General features: G+C 42.2%; 2 protein-coding genes across 2 annotated transcripts; both read right to left on the bottom strand.

Annotated features, from left to right (window-relative positions):
- Positions 1-8813: 8813 nt before the first annotated feature.
- LOC129582154 (uncharacterized) lies at positions 8814-10949 on the bottom strand. The gene is made up of 4 exons (XM_055473587.1): positions 10669-10949; positions 10533-10569; positions 10164-10325; positions 8814-10000 (listed from the first exon to the last, which is right to left on the bottom strand). The coding sequence occupies exons 1-4, from the start codon at positions 10726-10728 to the stop codon at positions 9465-9467; spliced, it is 795 nt and encodes a 264-aa protein (XP_055329562.1). The 5' UTR covers positions 10729-10949; the 3' UTR covers positions 8814-9464.
- A 3655-nt stretch (positions 10950-14604) lies between these two features.
- Positions 14605-17656, bottom strand: LOC129582168 (uncharacterized). Its single transcript, XM_055473605.1, has 6 exons — positions 16988-17656; positions 16035-16889; positions 15745-15881; positions 14922-15090; positions 14821-14871; positions 14605-14766 (listed from the first exon to the last, which is right to left on the bottom strand). Exons 1-6 carry the CDS (start codon positions 17624-17626, stop codon positions 14605-14607), a joined length of 2013 nt encoding a protein of 670 aa, XP_055329580.1. The 5' UTR covers positions 17627-17656.
- Between the last annotated feature and the right edge of the window lie 380 nt (positions 17657-18036).

Genomic DNA, 18036 nt, shown 5'->3' with positions numbered 1-18036 from the left:
CATGCAACTTTAGACCTGTAACCTGTTTACGTGCAGTTTAGAACATTATTCATTTTCCGTCAGACCGCAAGGTCAACTGATCTCGACTAACCATATCTCAAATGATGAACCCGACGTCTACGAACTGTGGTCAAAGGATAAAACCGGTTGTTACAGGAGTACTGTTCGATTTGCATGAACATTAAATCCCTTGATTGGTATTAATTTTGGTAATCTACTGTACATGTAACGAATAGGGAATGTTGTCCAGAATTGTACGCTATACTGCAGGTACATTACGCCACAGGCTAGCGAACATTTGTTACGGTGGTATACAAACTCGTAGAGGTACTAGCAGTGCACAATAAGCGCAATATTATGTAGTACTAGAACCGATGGCCACTACCTTACAGTTATCAGAATAATAATTAATTAATTTTGATGCAACACCTGCATTATTAATTCAACTGCAAGTAAGTACGTATTTTACAAGTAAAGCAACAAAGAAAACATGATAAATCTGAGTACTATAAGAACTATATAAATATCTGACATGCACCTGCCGGCCATGCCTAATTCGTGTAATGCGTATACAAAGCGGTGCGGCGCGCCGTGGTAAGGAGATTGACGTAATCCATAAACGTCCAATCTTCGCTGTCTTTAATGCGCCTATAATTTCACAACAAGCTTGTACACATGCCGTCTAGCTTGCAAAAAAAGGGGCGGAGACTTGCGGCTGTGGTATTTTTTGTCATGTCAGTCCACTTGTCTACCTGCAAGTGGCCTTACTATTGCGGCAAAACATTCTGTTTCCTGTAGATTCCAACGTGAATTGGTGTTTTACGAACCCAAAGAGTATGGGTCAGATTGGCTCTGACTTTTTCGAATTTGCTCGTTGACCACGAGATCACGTTGAAACAATTCCATTTTTGAGAAGAAGAGGGGTGTAAAATTGGTTCGTAATAGCTGGTCAGAGGAGAAACCACGGGGAGAGACTTAATTAATATGCCTCTGTATGTACGCGCATAGTACAATCCGCTGGCATTTCAACCACGGCATGGACGCTTGAACTTGTTTAATACACACAGCACATGTATTTTCGCTTTACGATCTTCCTGATTCTGCCGCTTATATAGAATCCCGGTGAATCTTGTCCGTTACTGTTGAAAAGATACAGCTACGTATTTTAATCAATTCTGTTTTTAAAACGATAGTCGTGTTAGTTAAAAACGTGTATTTTTGATCTCGTGTCGCGCTAAATAGTAAGGTAAGAATTATTACGAGTACTGTACTTTGGTTTCCCCGGTAGAAAAACTACGCAGCAACGCGCTGAAACAGTACCTTTACCGTATACGGTTGTACTGTTTCTGATGAAGAGAAAAAAACTAACGAGTTCCCGTTGAATTTCGGGATATAGCAAATTTCAGTTAATGCAGTACTTGGTTATAGCGTACAGATACATTCCTACACCTTGAAATCAATTGAGCCATTCTGCTACGACACCATATATTCGTTAGTAATTTTTGAAAGCTTACCTTGTAAGCATTATCAGAGTGAACCTAAATTACTGTATATAATATTAAACAAATATACAGTTAAAGCTTACACACATTTATTTTAGAAATTATTGTGGTTGATTTTGGCCGCGTTTACGTTGCCTGCAGACTGCAGTAAAATATTCGCACTGCCATTAGACATCCGCCAAATGTAAACGTTGTCTGGAAAGTACTGTACAACAATCTGACGATCGCATTAAATCTTTTGTGGGTTTTTTTTACTTATGCAAGCAGCACGTTCTCAACGCTAAAAGTTGTCAATGTAAGAAATACTTTGGAAATCAAAACGGGCAATCTATGCATATGTTTTCAAAAAAAGTCTTGTGGTTTTTGCTGTTTTCCAACCGGTTTTTATGTTCAAAACCTGGAAACTACAGTATTTTGACATAAACAAGTAATAGTGTAATAGAAATTAGTATAATAAAATATTTATTATGATTTATGATCATACATATTTTTTACTAAATGCATATACGAGTTACTAGTGTATGTAGTTTATGTGAAGTACAGTAATTATGAATGTCCCAGAATTTTATAAACCGGGCGTAAATTCGTCGCACACTTGGAAGCATTAGCCCAATATCAGCGAGATCCAGAGAAAATAATTCTCTAAGTTTTTGCAGTTTTGACACAGTACACAATTCCCTGCAAACTCAGGTTTCTTTCAACACAGTATTGACGAGCGCATGAATCTAGACATCGCATTTATTACTCGTGCGCTACAAAAATTATTTCAACATCCATCTGCTGTCTCGCCATCACAAGCCGTTACAGTAACATTTTCCCCTGACAGCATTACAACTGACATGATACACACAGAGGCGAAGAATTCGCGGTAATCATAAAAACCTTCCAATATCGCATTCCCCCGTCGATCAGCATGTCGACCTTAAAACCCGTTCCGTAATTGTCAATATGGGAAATTTACTGCGCCGCTCCGCCGTCGGTCTACGGCGGCTCATTGAACCCGCGCTTCCCCATAATTCACAGCGCATCGTGTCCTACATTCTTCCTTCATCAATTCTGACATTTTAGCTGTAAGCTTCGGTAATTATTGACAATACCCGGCATTCTCCGGCGCAAATTCCGGGCCATTAACCGGCATAGAAAATCAGCCCGCGGATTAAAGGATTTATTTTCATTTAAATTGATCCTCTAAAGGTCAACACAAATAGATCATAATTAGGGAATTGGGAAAGGTTTTCGGAACAATCATCTGCGTTTAATATTAATAGTGTTGGTCGCTGACTCGCTGTTGACCATATTGGGTAATATGGCGCCGGCGATAAGACGGATATAAGTTTTGTTGAAGTGCTTACGGATCGGGTTTTGTTTTTAATGAAAATTAACGAACAGCACATCTGTCGTGTGTGTGACAAATTAGCGGAACAACACGCACCGTTAACGCTTTATAATCACGAGTGTAGGCAAATTCACGAGGCTCACGTGTTGAATTCCAGTAGAGAGTATTTTTGGCTGCGCGGGCTGTTTTAATAAACATTACCGTTTCACCCCACTGGAAAATTGTACAGAGAATTGCGGTGTGTAAGCATAATTTCCCGATAAATCTTATGCATTTTGTTCTACATATAACACCGTCTTAGTGTCAGCCAATAAAAATAATTTTGTGATCAAAATATAAATGCGTACAACATTTGCAATACGTATCCAAATTATTAGAAAAACAAATAAATGTGTTCACATTCGTGAATATTATACAAATAAATACAAACAACAACATTATTATTAGTAATTAGACTGAATTTTAAACTGCAAACAATAAAACCTGTGCCAATTATATAAAAATAAGCAGTTACCCAATTTTTATACAAGTATAGTTGTACTACAGAGTAATTACATATTAAATAAAGGTATAATAAATTTTATACAAGTATATTTATTCCTGTATGTGTACCAAATCTTAATACAAGTAGAGAAGTTTTAATACAAGTATAAATAATTATTACGAATTTTATTTTTTATTTTCTTAAAATTTTTTACGTGTATTCGGCAAAAAATCTGGCAGAATCTTTCTAGTTAATGTAGTTGTATAACTGTTTGCTATTTTCAATACCAAATTTCAGTATTATGTTGCCAAGTTCACGAAGCGTTCGGCGATTGAAACATAAACTTTAATTACACCAATAAACTTTAATTCCTTTTGAAAAGTTGTGCAATTTCCGTTGCTCAACTCCGTCGTTAAAATACCGCAGTGCATATTTTTACATCTTATCCAATACCTTGTTGAAAAGCCACCAGAATATTGCATAAGTTAAAATAATGTTGGCGGTGTTAGTTCCTGGTACACGTCTGCGGAATGTCCGTTAGCGTGCGGTGATAATTATTATTTTTTCCGGATAACTTCAGCATGCCATCCACAAATACATGACAACCCGATCTCGCGCCCATCCGGCGTCAACATTTCCGTTGCATCATGTAAAAATACAACGCAGCTTGCTTCGGCGGGTGGCTATTTTTGTATCCGCGCTCCGGTGACGAGGGATTATCTTGCGCCGCGCTGAGGGAAAGTAGGACATGCGCGCCACCGGCTATATAAATGCGCCGCGAGCTGCTCGTTAGGCCATTCGCTTAATTAGTGTTATTACATTTCTTGAACGCTCACAAGGAGTACGCTGATTTTTGCCACTGCGTTTTCTTACGTTCGCTGTGTAAACAGCTCGGGTGACCTTTGGTTTTCGTAGTCTGCGCTACCTTTTATCTGCCGGTTTGAAAATGTCGAGCTCGCGGAAGAACTCCCAGGATCAGGAATGGGTTCCCGGCAAAGCCAAGGCCGTAAGTACCGATGACCTTCATTAAATTTTAGACTGCCTAATAATTTGATTTTTTTTATTTTTTAACTTCCTTGACCTTTGTATATTTCTTCTATCTATGCTATATGGTGCAATGGTTTCTTATTGCTTTGAAAGGAATTACTTACTGCAAATGCCGTTCTTTCAAATCCGCTTTCTTTTTCACTAAAAATTGTGCTTAAGAACTTAATTAGAAACTAGACATTTATAGACATTTAAAAAAATATTAGACATTTATAGACATTTAAAAAAATACATTTATACTTGAAAGCTGCATGCACAAGAATACTCTGCACAAGAAAAATTCCTCTCTATTCTGTTCCTAAATTTGGAAATTAAAATATAGGTGTGCCATATTTTGGCGACTTTCTTTTGTGTTTGTTCGGTATTCTAATCGGTGACCTTTTGCAGCAATGGGAACGTGAACAGGATAACCGCCGTGCCTTACGGAAGGAAGTCGGCCGCCAGTTGTCGGAGGAGGAGAAATTCGACCTGATGAGCGACAACCAGCGCCGAAGAAGCATCCGCACCGCCGAGGACGAGGAAGCCTACCAGCAGTTCCTTAAACAGTGCGGTAACAGCTATTACTGAACCGGCTCGCCTCCCTTTACTCCTCTTTGTATATAATACATACTGTAGAAGCAACATGCCTTTGTGATATTCCTCCCTTCATGTTACGATATTTACTTATCATATCCTTATATGCCGAATTGTTATGCTTTCACATCGATGATGTTGGTATTACTGGTGGGTTGCAATTCCAGACGCGTATACGCGGTTGAACGCTGGTTGTTTTGTCGTGGCTATTGTGTCGCGGTGATGCTTGGCTTGTTGTTACGATGATACTTGATACATCATGTGCCAATAAGAAAAGTTCAAGTTCTGTCGTTCAGCGTTCGGAATGCGTTCATATAGTACATAAAAAACAAGGTTGCTTATTATCCGTACACCAAGAACCTGCGATAGCGATAGTATACGAGGGGATGACAGTAGCGCACCTAGACGATTCCCTGTATTGCTGCCGTCACCCGCCTGGAGTGTGACGTTACGGCAATACATATGGCTAAATCTGGCGCGGTACATAAGCACCATGTATAGCCACAACGTCATGCTCCAGTCGGCTGACGGCAGCAAGTACAGGGATTATCTAGGTGAGCCACTGACATCCCCTCTTATACATGGTACGAGAATAGTCGTATGTACATTCACAAACACTTAAAACTTTATAGTTTATAGATATAACATCATTTTTTGAATACGCAAAAAAAACGTTTCACCTACCGGAAGCGCAGCAAAAGTCTTTTAATTCACGCAAACAGAATTACTTATACGAATGTACAGCACTAACATTTAACTCGGCATGTATTATGTACCATGTACCGTCAGTACCGATGTACACACTGTGCAAGCTCATCCGGAAAACAACCGACGCGTGTAAGGGCGATACTTCTGTGCAACCTGCAACGCAGTTGCGCCACACAAATCTGATTAAAATGCTTTCTGCGCATTAAGTTTAATGCATTCGACCAATTCTCGTAATCACTTTTATTCTAAAATTAATGTCAACGATCACCATGGATCGAGCTTCGAGGTGTATATACACCGAACCTCTGATTGCTGCCATGCGAAAAGCAAATAAACACAGACTAACGTTCTGTTGTGATACTCGAACATATTTTTACTTGCGTCGTGGTAAACTGTACATAATAACTTGATTATTCTTATGCCACATGTGAGGTTCGCTATGCGCCAATATGGTGGCACATGTACAGCAAGCTCATAATACTGCACACGGGAACTCAAAGACAATAATAATTACTGAATCCATGTTACCAGATCGCGGTGAATGTTTTCGTAATTTCTTAAGCTGACAGTTATTACAGTCGATCAGATTTTCGATGATTATCAATATTGTGTATCATGGAAGAAGCAAATGAGGAAACCGATTATCCACACGTTAGCAAATCGGGCCGTTGCGTCAGCGATACAATCCACGTAATGCTGGATTTGGGAGCGCACTGCCGCATAATTATGGACCAAGCTAGGTTCAACACGGCGACCTTTCAGTACAGTATTTATGCTACAGTTACGGATCGTAGTTGCTGTTAAGAAGATCACAACATTGTTTCCAAACGATGTCCTGATAAAGAACATGCTGAGTAATTTGAAGATGGGCGACATTACCAAGGATTATGAGAAGCTGCTGCAATTGCGCCATGAGGACGTGATTTTTGTGCATAAAGTTTGCTTTAACCGGCTCCATGAAAAGCAAGAGATATACACGGAGCTTCTTATGGATTACTGTGCAGGTCAGAAAGACTGATTATTGGAATAGATCCTCGAATTGGGGGAAGAGATTCTTGCATAATGGTACCAGCTTCGTATGCATCCTCTGAAATTCTCAAATTTGGGCATGTTATGAATTACTTTCTACATTTTCTACAGCCAAATGATTTGCATATATTGGCGTAAAAATTAAAACTGTATGAGCTTGTATTAAAGAGCAGGCTATTTTCCGATCTTCTTGAAACTTTTTGTAACAAGCGCTTAATTATACATAGCACTTACGTTAAAAACACAATTATACTTAGTTATACATACAGGCAATTCTTTAAGGGCACTTAGCATACAGAGTAGCTCTGTAGGTTAATTGTAATTTAATAAGTTTAGTGTTAAAGTTAAATTAAACTTTTTTAGGTAGAGATCTGCATAGTATCATTGATAGCATGGGGTGGAAACGGCCACTAAATGTTAATATGCCTGTGGCGAACAGTTGGGCAATGGGGCTTATTGGCATGAACAGGACATTATCCGCGGCAAACTGAATCCCAGCCACGTTTTGGTGAACCGGCCAATTGGTAACCAAAATTTTATTTTGCATTTCAATACCGGCACGCTAGAATCGATGGAATTTCGAACCGGTGTCACAGACATTCCTCCATCACGCACGGAAAGTCTTTTCATGTCACCGGAAAAACTCCAGAAGGTTTTGATAAATCCGCGCCAGTGTGTAGAGCGATCAACCGATATCTGGAGTTTGGGTTGCATGATTCAGTATCTGGCACGCTGCTGTTTCGTAGCCAGCCGGCAGCGAAAACCAGCGGAATTCCGCCGGGAATTCCGCCACAGGATAACTAAAAATCCGTTAATCATTACGCAGCGTTGACCGTTCGAGGTTTTGCAAGCTTTAGCGGATGATTACGTACTGCATACCTCGGAAAGCATCCCAAAAGATTTTGCTGGTATTATTAATCGGTGTTTATCCACGGATTGCGAGCAGCGCATAACTGCTGGAGACCAACTCAATAAATTGGTCGAAATTGAAGAACAGACGTATGGAAGCACTTGGGAATACAGCGATAAGCGAAGCCTTTATAGCGATAATGCAAGCACTAACCGGGAGAAAGGTCAGCCTTTGATGGAAGTCGTTGGCTGTATATGCAAGTATGATTATACCTTCCCACAGGATTTCATCGGACAAGGTAGATTTGGTACTGTTTATAGGACGAAGATCACGGAACGTGGTAGTTATACCGGGGGAAATGTAGTGGCCGTTAAAGAAATTCTGTTATCCAACGTCCAGGTTAAACGGCTGAAACGTTAAAACTCTTGGAGCCGGCTTCAAGAACAGTGGAAAAATTTGCTGAATGTGAGGCATGCGAATTTAGTAGCCTACCATCAACTCGCTTTCCGGAAACTGATCAGAGGCGTGGATTTGCTCTTTATGACAGAATATTGCGAAGGAACGATTCGGGAAAGCATTCCGCTTCAATCACAAACAAAGTACTGGCAATTCTTAATCAAGTGTATTCACGTTAAGTATTCGCATGTACGAGTCACAAAGTCAGGGTGACACGTGGGGCGCAAAAACTGGTTTACCCTACTAAGGAATGCTGAAAGATGCTGTTTAGAAAATTTCGATAAGCCGGTCCGATTGGTCCGGTTGAACGGGCACAAGATTTCCGAAATCGTACGACCGGACGAGGTAACATCTAACGGAGCTCACATTAAAAAGTGCTTGAGATATTTCACAGTCAATGCATCTTAAAAGTTTAGACGCCTAGTGTCTCTTTCCTAATAAACCGCAAACTATTAGGCGGGACCTCGCATCCTTTATTGATCACTGCAAGCCAAGCAAAAACCGTCTCAAAGTGGATGTCAATCATGTCATGATAAATTATGCTGCGCAAATAGCCAGCGGTCTTGAATTTCTTGATCGAAATCGTTTCATTCACGGCGACGTGAAGCCCAGCAACATTTTTCTGAAACCGGTAATCAACGGCAACAAAATTCTCATCGGAGATCTGGATGGAGCCGTGCACGTTGATGAACGTGCCAACCAGACCGATTTCAAGATGAAGGGCACCGCTTCTTATAATATTATGTCCCCGGAAATGGCAATGTCCCACTTCGGACTGGAGCACGAACCGGTGGGGTTCCTCACGGATATATGAAGTCTGGGCGGTGTATTACACGACCTGATTGACTGCTGTTACGAAATCCAGACCAGATGGTTTTACAGGATAGCGCAGCTGGAGGGAGAGGCGTTCAAGATGGATAAAATCCAGCAAACTCATTTTTCATCCGATGCGTCCCTGCTTAAACTCACTAAGGGATATGTCCCTCCGGTGTCAAGGCCGATCCCTAAATATCTGGCGAGCATGGTGCGACGTTGTTTGTCGACCAGAAGCTCTGAACGCATAACCAGCACGACACTTCTGGATAATCTTCGGGACCTTTGTGGAAATCAACTTAAGCAAGGAAAATTACCGGGTCACATCGCGAATTCATTTTTTCCGACGCGAATGACAGCAGCCACACAAGGCAAGCTGTTTCACATACGTAATATTGTTTCATGGGGTAATTCTTCGACTGAGAAAAGCACAATAAAATAACTGACGGTGACACAGCCAGCAGACACAATAAATTAAGTACACCTGCTGGGTGCTAATGATGTCAAGTTTTTATTGCCGGAAATCTCCTGCCTTAGCCAGATCCAGTTTATAAACAGCGTGAGTCAGGTTTCGACGATGAAATATACTTTTTAACCGAATAGCAGCCCTTGTTTTCAAAGAATTTCGAGATGCCATTGCACCCTCCTCTTGGACAAACTGGTCTCCTACACCGAAAACGGTGACCAGAGAAATGTCGGTATGCGTGTACCGGAAACCACCTGACGGATATTCAGCTTGGCTTGATCCTCGTTAATCCTCTCGGTACTTTCGCCAAACACCAAGAACACCACCTTGATGGGTACAGACCGTGCAGTATCAAATTCTTGTGCAGATTCGGGAATGATCTCCACTCTATGCAGTTCCAGGCGCGATACAACGTCGCCCAGCACCTTTTGCCATAACCTTTTCAGCTCTTCCAACAACTGGGTTTTGACATCGTCGTTCGAGTACATCCACACCGAATCAATCAAAGCGAAAGGGTCGCTATTCCCGGTATCGACAGCGTTGACGCCCCAGATGGCTTGTTTTATCAGCATCTGGTCGAATTCGTTCCGAATTGCATCGTTACTAACCTCTGGTTTAAATCTGGGACTGACAATGACAAAGTGGACAATTTCCTTTATAGAATAAGAGGTTTCTGATTTGGGTGGCACTGTCGTAACGTTCCACGAGAAGAACAGAACGGATGAACAGTCATCATCTGTAAATTGACTGTGGCTCTTATTTCTTTAGTGAAAAAACCCAACAAGAGAAAAATTCTTTTTACTGACAGAAATAATGATTTTAAAGCAATGCGTAAGTATATTTAGTTGCATAGTAGAATATAAGAAATTAAATAACACTGTTCTGAAGTTTGCACCTACTGGCCCTTAAAACGTGGCACCATATCCCATGAATCTGCTGAATTTGCATATTCCTCACGGTTTCCGTCTGGTAAATAAGAAGACGAGCATCTGTTGTCACGAAGTACTGCATTTGGCTAGATTCTGTTTTGACTGTATGGTCGAGTTCTGCCATTAGCGAATCTGAAAACAAGATAAAATTGAGCACAATAAAGCTGACAGCAATTCGACACCATCACTGACTTCTTTCTGTCACGTGTGTGCTGTACCATTGCAGTTCAAGTGGTCTGCGGTTTCAGATTTATATTGCAAAGTTGCTTGTGTATATTTTAGTAAGTATGTCCCTTTTTTCTACGGTTAACCATAACAAAGAATTTTATAATTACAAACCTGTCACGCCGGATGACTGTGCCGATATCCATTTACCCTATCGTAAAATAACGATGCAGTTGAATTTCAACGATTCAACGATGCAGTTGAAACTTAACATTTCAGCTCGAAACTTAGAAATCTACTTGATCCTCACCTGCCGGTGCAGTACAACAACCAGAAACAGACGGATGGGTAGCGAACATATATGTGCCATTAGATCAAGAAGACAGATTAGCAAGAAGTCAGGTTAAAACGAAGTTCCAAAGGCAACATAGTACGAGTACATACCGTACTAAATTTCACGCTTTACACGAAGCAAATGCGATACATAATGCAAGGCAATCTGTGCGGTGCCTTTTGCTGTTCTGTCTACGGTACAGTACATAGAACTGTAAACTGTCTACAAGTGCTCCTTATATAATTACTTGTTTAGCATTCGATTTCACTCAAGTGAATCATTACCTAAAATTGATTCCGTTCGAACAGCTTAAAGTTTTCTCATGGACGTCGCGGAAAGTTCTCGTAATGCGCACGCCGTAAAAAGCCGACATAATCACCGGTAAGCAGACATCCGGAATAATAATTCACGCTCACGCAGACCGTCGATTCTCACTGTGCAACAATAATAACAAGTTATCTGTATACCGGTTTCGCGGCTGAACTCCGGCTACATAATTGGGGTTGTGGACGACACGTCACATCATTCTTGTATGAGAAGATTGGTGAATACAAATGTGCACAACACGAGACATTGGCGAATGCGTTGCTATGTAGATTGTAAAACTGCTGCATTCATTCCTGTGAATACTGAGAGGCAAATCCACAGGGAAAAGCATCAGATACTTATGTGATTACTATAGCAGCTGCATTTTTTATCGTTTGCGATGGCACTGATGTGTGTTGCTCTCTTTTATTTTGTGGGACGTTATTAAAGTCTTATTTATAGTACCACTTCCCCAGTTAATGCACTTTCAGACTTCAGTCCTTCCCACTATGAGCCGCTACACAATACACGCTTTTAAAACCAATATTACCTGAACTGTTCTTAGCTTCGCTTCGATCTTATGGTTCTAGCCTGAAGCGGTGCACTTCGCTGCTTAGTAGGTAAGATACCTTTCTCTTAATTTACAAACTTTCAAATTTATAATGTTTTTAACTGTGATCTTTCTAATTCTGCCAGCTAACTAAACCAATAAAAGAGACACACATTTACAGAAGGTATTCGGGGAAAAGTAGCACTGACATCTCAGCACGGGGTTTGGTTTAGTTATCCAGAGGCTGTTGGTAAATTATGAAAAGTTTGAGTGACAATCGATTTCAGTTACATTCATCCGTCGGTAGTGGCAATATACCGTAGAAGGCAGCTCATCTCACACGTTGTTCGTCGGTCATATATAGACATATCTGAACGCGTTACCAATATTGATAGAATCTGTAGTGTGCTTAGCCTGCGGTAAACCTATTACTTCCCTCACGCGCAATTGATTGTTCAAAGCACCACAATGTAACAAATAATGTAGTGATACTTCTGATGTATCATTAACTTCGCCCATCCGGGTAACTTTACTGACAGCAAGATTTATTGCAAGAATGCTGCTTAAAGAACTTAATTGGTTTGAGGATTTTATCAATTAACTGCTTTATTATTCCGCACGATAACGTACTTCCGCCGCGGCCAATTGACCTTGTCGGCAGAAACGTGTGCGTATTTTCACAAATAGCTTCTGGAAGCTTCTGGAAGCTTCTGGAAGCTTCTGGAAGCTTCTGGAAGCGTCACACAGCTTCTGGAAGGAAATGCCCCGGCTTATTGTCCCAAATTCGTCCCATTTATTAAAACTTTCGCTTTTGCTCGCTCTGATACACTTTTTTGTATGAGAACGCGTCTTATGTCCATCGTTTTATGTCTTATAACAGCCAAATAATTCGTATACATTACACAGGAATCGTTCCCGAGCCCAGAATTCGCTTGTTTTTCTCGATTTTCTTTAAGTTTACCATATCTGTTTTTAATTCGATAAACAGTTGATGCAGTTCAGTTTTTTTGGCTTTGATCCTATTTTATGCCAGTCAACAGCGGTGCACTTGACTAGTTATTCGCAATATCTTGCAATTGCGAGGCTTTTATACCGGCTGCGATAACAACGGAGACCTCCGCTTCGGTGTTAACGGCGACACCGTTATAATTGTTTCCTAAGGGCATTTTCTCTGCATAAAATTTGCGCTGTACAGATACTACAACCGTAATTACTTAGTTCTACGAAAGCATGAAAAAAATTTAAGTACTCTAAGGGCCTCCTTAAAAGCCTAATACAGTAGATACCATATTATGAGTAGTAAAGCTCCTATTTTGATTATTTATGTATTATCTAACAATAAGAAGCAAGTGTCCAACCGAAAGCGGTTTAGAATCACTGCAAAGCTGTGTACGGAGATAACGAAGTACGAACCAAGAAATTGCGAGTTTAACTGTTAAATACGCGTTAAATCTCGGCACAGTAGTCAAAGCTGTACAGTAAGTAGAGTGCGCCAGTATAAAATGTTTGTCTATAATTATATCTATGCGAATACTCTTACAAGTGCTAGCTAGCTACATTTTCGTGGCATCAGTCAACCGAACCCCGCGAAGTAGGTATATAGTACCTTATAAACGAACAGCCCGCGAGTGCCACGCTGACAGGCAGTTAGAAATAATAATAATATTTTATGGGGTAATCTTCGATTCAGAGAAAAACAACAACACAACTAACAGAGACAAAGCCAACAGACACAATAAACTAATTGACTGTCAATCATACCAAATTGTTGATTGACGGAACTTTCCGATGCTTTCACCCGAGCCAGCATATAAACAGCTCGCCGAAGGTTTGGTACGTTGAACAATTTCATCGATACTTTGATTATTGTACAGCTTTCGTACAATCCGCGATACTCGCTTTCGTACGCAGCATATAACGTAATCAAAATCCCTATATTTTTGTGCCTCCGCAACGACAACAACGCCATTATGAACCGTGCTATCCTCCTTCTTCTTTTCCTTGTAGGCTTCTGCACAACCCAAAATCCTAATAACGTGGTTAATCCAAATAATCAGGGTCCACTGACAGGTTTTGTGCCGTCACTCATGCACGATATCGGCCTACCGTTCAGCAGTCCCAACGCGCCTAACAGCAACAATAACCCTAATAATAATCAGAATGGATTTCCGCAACCGGGTGGTGGTGCTGGACCTGGCAGTAATCCTAACGCGCCTAACAACAACCCTAACCCGAACAACAACCCTGGAAAATGATTCGTTCCGGCAAGTGACAAATGCCGGTCAAATGGATATCTGCCGAATCCCTGAACACTGTATACTGTACATGTCACGTTTCTCCAGCAGTTTGACAAGAAAATGCGGTAGTGTTTCATGTTTGGACGGCTACTGATGACGCGAAAGAAAACTATGGAAAAGATTGTGTGCGATAATATCCTTTGCGTGCGGTTGTTTTCCTATAGTAGTGAAGCTGCTGCGTGAATCACTGCTCACGTTTTTATACAGACTGGGACGAAAACTATGAATTCAGTGACGAGAGCTATTGGGTTTCTTACGCAGTAATATTATACAGTCTTTACTATAAGAACTAAAAATTAAAATGAATGGTTGTTGCTCGCAGCTGTTTTGACAGTTATCCGTACACGACTATTACAGTTATAACAGGATTAATATTATTAAACTAGGTATTCCAGTTAGCAGTACAGCTACACAACTGCCAATTGATCTGGCGTAAGCATGCTGTATAAAAACTTTTATTTTAGTTTTATATTTAATTCCACCGCGGCAACTGGACACCGAAACTTACCGGCGATAAAGTGCACGCAATTGTTTTGTTCCTTTTAATTCGCCACAGTACAGTCTTAGCAACCGAATGCTGCACGCGATAACTGACACTGCAAAGTTGCTACCCATTAGTTGCTAACACGATTCAAAAGCAAACGATATTCAAAAACTAGAACGCAAAATGTGCAGACTCTGCAGCAGTATGCAAAATACCACCAACTTCCTACTCAGTTATTATCAAGGTTAAGCAGGACTGACTTCTTTGTACCACGCTCAATAGGTCATCCTGCCGGCTTGTGACTGGACTTTCAGAAGAAAATGCAAGGCCAGGTGTGACAACTTGTCCAACTGCAGATGTTGCAAGCCGTCCACGCACCACTTTTTCTCGCAATAATGCGAAGATGGACGTGGATCACCTGACTGCGCACATAAAGTCTGCGAAAAACGTTATGTAGCCTCAGTCTCAACGCCAACTCCTTTTCAACGTACCTTGCACACGACGATTGCGTCCTTGCGCGAGTTATCCAGTTGCGCCAACCACTGCGACAGTTCATCGAGTTCCGTCTGACATACTGCACGACTGCCCTGACCTGCTCTATTTCCGAAGAGGCCAAGCGTGAGGAATTAGGTCCTACTTTACGGTTGGACATTCCGACGGCGCACATCAGACTGAGTAAGGATTTCGGCTGCACATTGTGGAATGCGTTGGAGGCGGCGCTGTCGGTATTTGTGCGGAGGACGGCATCACACGGCAGAGTGCTACATATATAACTTCACAAAACATTGCAGGCTAACATTTACTCAGTTACTGATCACTGCCATAGCAAAGGCGTACATCCCACTCAAGCACCCATCAATGGCGGGCGGTGCTACTGTTGCATATGACAATCAGAGGACCGGGCAGTATTCCAAACAACCAAGCGAATGTACAGTAGGCCCAGGCTAAACAACGGCGTCTCATCTACCGTCACGTGACTTTTTCTGATCTTTGAGTTTGGCCTGTATAGAGTTAGTCCTACTCGTAAATATGTAACCTGAAGAACTTGTTTGGTTTGATGATTGTATTAGTAGTTTGACCTGTTTCAGCACGATTAAGTAAGTGCCACAGCGACAAACTGACAATGAAGTGCGCATATTTCAGACATTCGGTTCATTTCAATTCCGTAATACAATCTCAGCAGCCGAATTCTTAGGCCGAATGCTCTAAACGTTACAATAGAACGCATCGTTCACAATGTTTTTGACAGCTGCGAAAGAACAATCAAATTTCGTCGCTGCAAAGAAAACATAAAAAGAACTGGACAATATACAATAGGATAAAGCGCCGTTAAAACTTTACTCTCAACTAGCATTGCGCTAGGTTAAAGAAACTTGGGCCCCACCCCTTAATCGCCCGTCTTATCAGTTTCTGACTGGACTTGCAGGAGAAAGTGAAGGGCTAATCGCGACAGCTTCTCCAACTGCAGATGTTGCAAGCCATCCACGCACCATTTCTTCCCCCGATAATGCGACGATGGACGCGGATCAGACGATTGCGCCGCACACAAAGTCTGCAAAGAATTGAGTGGCTTAAGTCACTGAATAACGAGCTTTGTCATTCTTTTCATTCGGCCAGCAGCTCAGTGTATATCGCAAACACCCATACTACCACAGCAAAGACTTCTCTTCAAACCTTACGAGTTCCCGCCACTTTGATTGCATACCTTGCACACGGCTATTTTGGCATCCGTGTGCGAGTCATCCAATTGTGCCAACCACTGCGATAGCTCAACGAGTTCCTCCGCACGCGGCATCGACAGCGCCGTCTCCAGCGCATTCCACAGCGTGCACTCAAAATCGTCACCCAATTTAACGTGCGCCGTCAAAATTTCTACTGACACGGTAGGTCTTAAGTCCTTGCGCCCTGACAATTCGAAAATAGAGCAGATCAAGGTAACCGTGCAGTTTGTCAGACGGATGGCATCACACGGCAGAGTGCTGTATAATTCCACGAAGCAGCGAAGGCAATTTGGATAAAGCTGAGCCTTGGTTAGGTCATGCTGATGCTGCCAGCATTCCTCCCAGCGCAGAAAGTTATTAGCACAGTGGATCCCCCAATGGAAATTCCGGCGGCTCAGATGCAAGGTTCGCAGTCGGATGGCAGACTCATGGTCAGCAACGTAGCGGATCATGTCCAGCACTCTCCACGCGTCGCGGATGCCCATCTCCGAATGTTTGTTAGCGACTACAACACGTTGCGTGCATGGGCGCAGGCGTTTATAGATAGCGGCCACGTAGAAGAAATGGTTGATTTTGGAATACTCCCAGCTGGTCTGGAAATCTCTTGAAGCTTTAATGGCAATAGTGGAAGCTAGCGTTGGTGACTCCATCATCCAATTCCAAGAAGCACAGACCGCGCCCAGTGCTGTCTGCGTGACAGTGTCCAGATGGGCGAAGACCTGCAGCAACACTTCTGCCGGAAGCAACAGCGGGTCCGGTGACACATTTCCAGAGTTTTCCACCAGGTTGCTCGTCAGCCAGCGCTGTGTTAAGTGGGTGCTCTCAAAGTGTACGCGCGCCTGCAAAGCGGACCAGATGAAACACGCGCCGCAAACATATAAAAGGAACACGGAAGTCAGGAGAAACAGGTTAGCAGTCTTCCGCTTATTACCCTTACCAGAATCTCCTTATCGGCATAAGAATTACAGAGATCAGGCCTATAAATGTAATCCAATCGGCCGTCCACGAGGTCCACGATAACAGCACCCGAATTTAACTTAGATCGAAAATATTCGTTCAACCGCTTCATCAGGTCTTCCAGTTTCTCCGGAGACATCGACCGAACTTCTTCATTCAGTGGCACGCTGCCTTTGGCGAATTCTCCTGGTTTGGTGCACTCGTATGTCAGACCCCTGCGGATGCGCTCAGCAAGAACAATGTCCGTGCAGAGAGCACCGCTGGCTTCGTTTCGCCAATGAACAATAACCGCCTCGAACCACTGGCAGAAAATAGTATCAAAATCCACAATAGTCATTTCAGCGGGCACCCAGATCCATGGACCACTTTTTGTCTCCGGTACCAGAAGCTCTATTGGCATCTTCCTGTATAGCTCGTCCGAATTTGTGGCCACATGACTTTCCTGTGTTGGCCATGATGTGAAGACCTTGTCGAACGGGAATAGAAAGCGTTCTCGCTGGAAGCCGTGAAACTCTAGCAGAAGTCCGTTGTTTGCAGCGCCCACCACACGGCCACAGTACATGAGGCCGTTAGCCCCCAGCACCCCTACACTGTTCATGCGGTGCTTTAGAAAAGCCATCTTCTTGCATCGACAAATAATTCTGGTTAATAAACTGAATTTTGGGCAAATGATTGGATAGCAATTTCAGCAACTGAATGCAAATTCATTCAGCAAAGTACAATACCATGGGCACGCGAGACTACGGTTATAATGCTTGAACACGAGAGAACTGATAATTTCCATTGGAAAGGCATGCATTATACGCACTAAGAGGGCGGCTATTGTGTACACCAATCAGACGGCCTGACCGTTTTTCGGACAGCTAACTGGGTATGCAATATGCCCAGCCCTTCGAGTCTCCAGGAAGTCACGGCTGTTCCATAGTAAAGGGTAGTGCTTGGCTGGCAGCACTTGACGTTTTGTATGTTTACATGACAAACGTGATCTAGAACGCCACCGCGACCGACTCGATTCCGGAGTCCCGACGT

The sequence above is a fragment of the Paramacrobiotus metropolitanus genome, unplaced genomic scaffold, assembly GCF_019649055.1.
Source record: "Paramacrobiotus metropolitanus isolate TYO unplaced genomic scaffold, Prichtersi_v1.0 Parri_scaffold0000007, whole genome shotgun sequence".
NCBI classification, from domain to species: domain Eukaryota; kingdom Metazoa; phylum Tardigrada; class Eutardigrada; order Parachela; family Macrobiotidae; genus Paramacrobiotus; species Paramacrobiotus metropolitanus.
The sequence above is the reverse complement of the archived record's forward strand: the minus strand, read 5'-3'. Positions and strand labels throughout refer to the sequence as shown.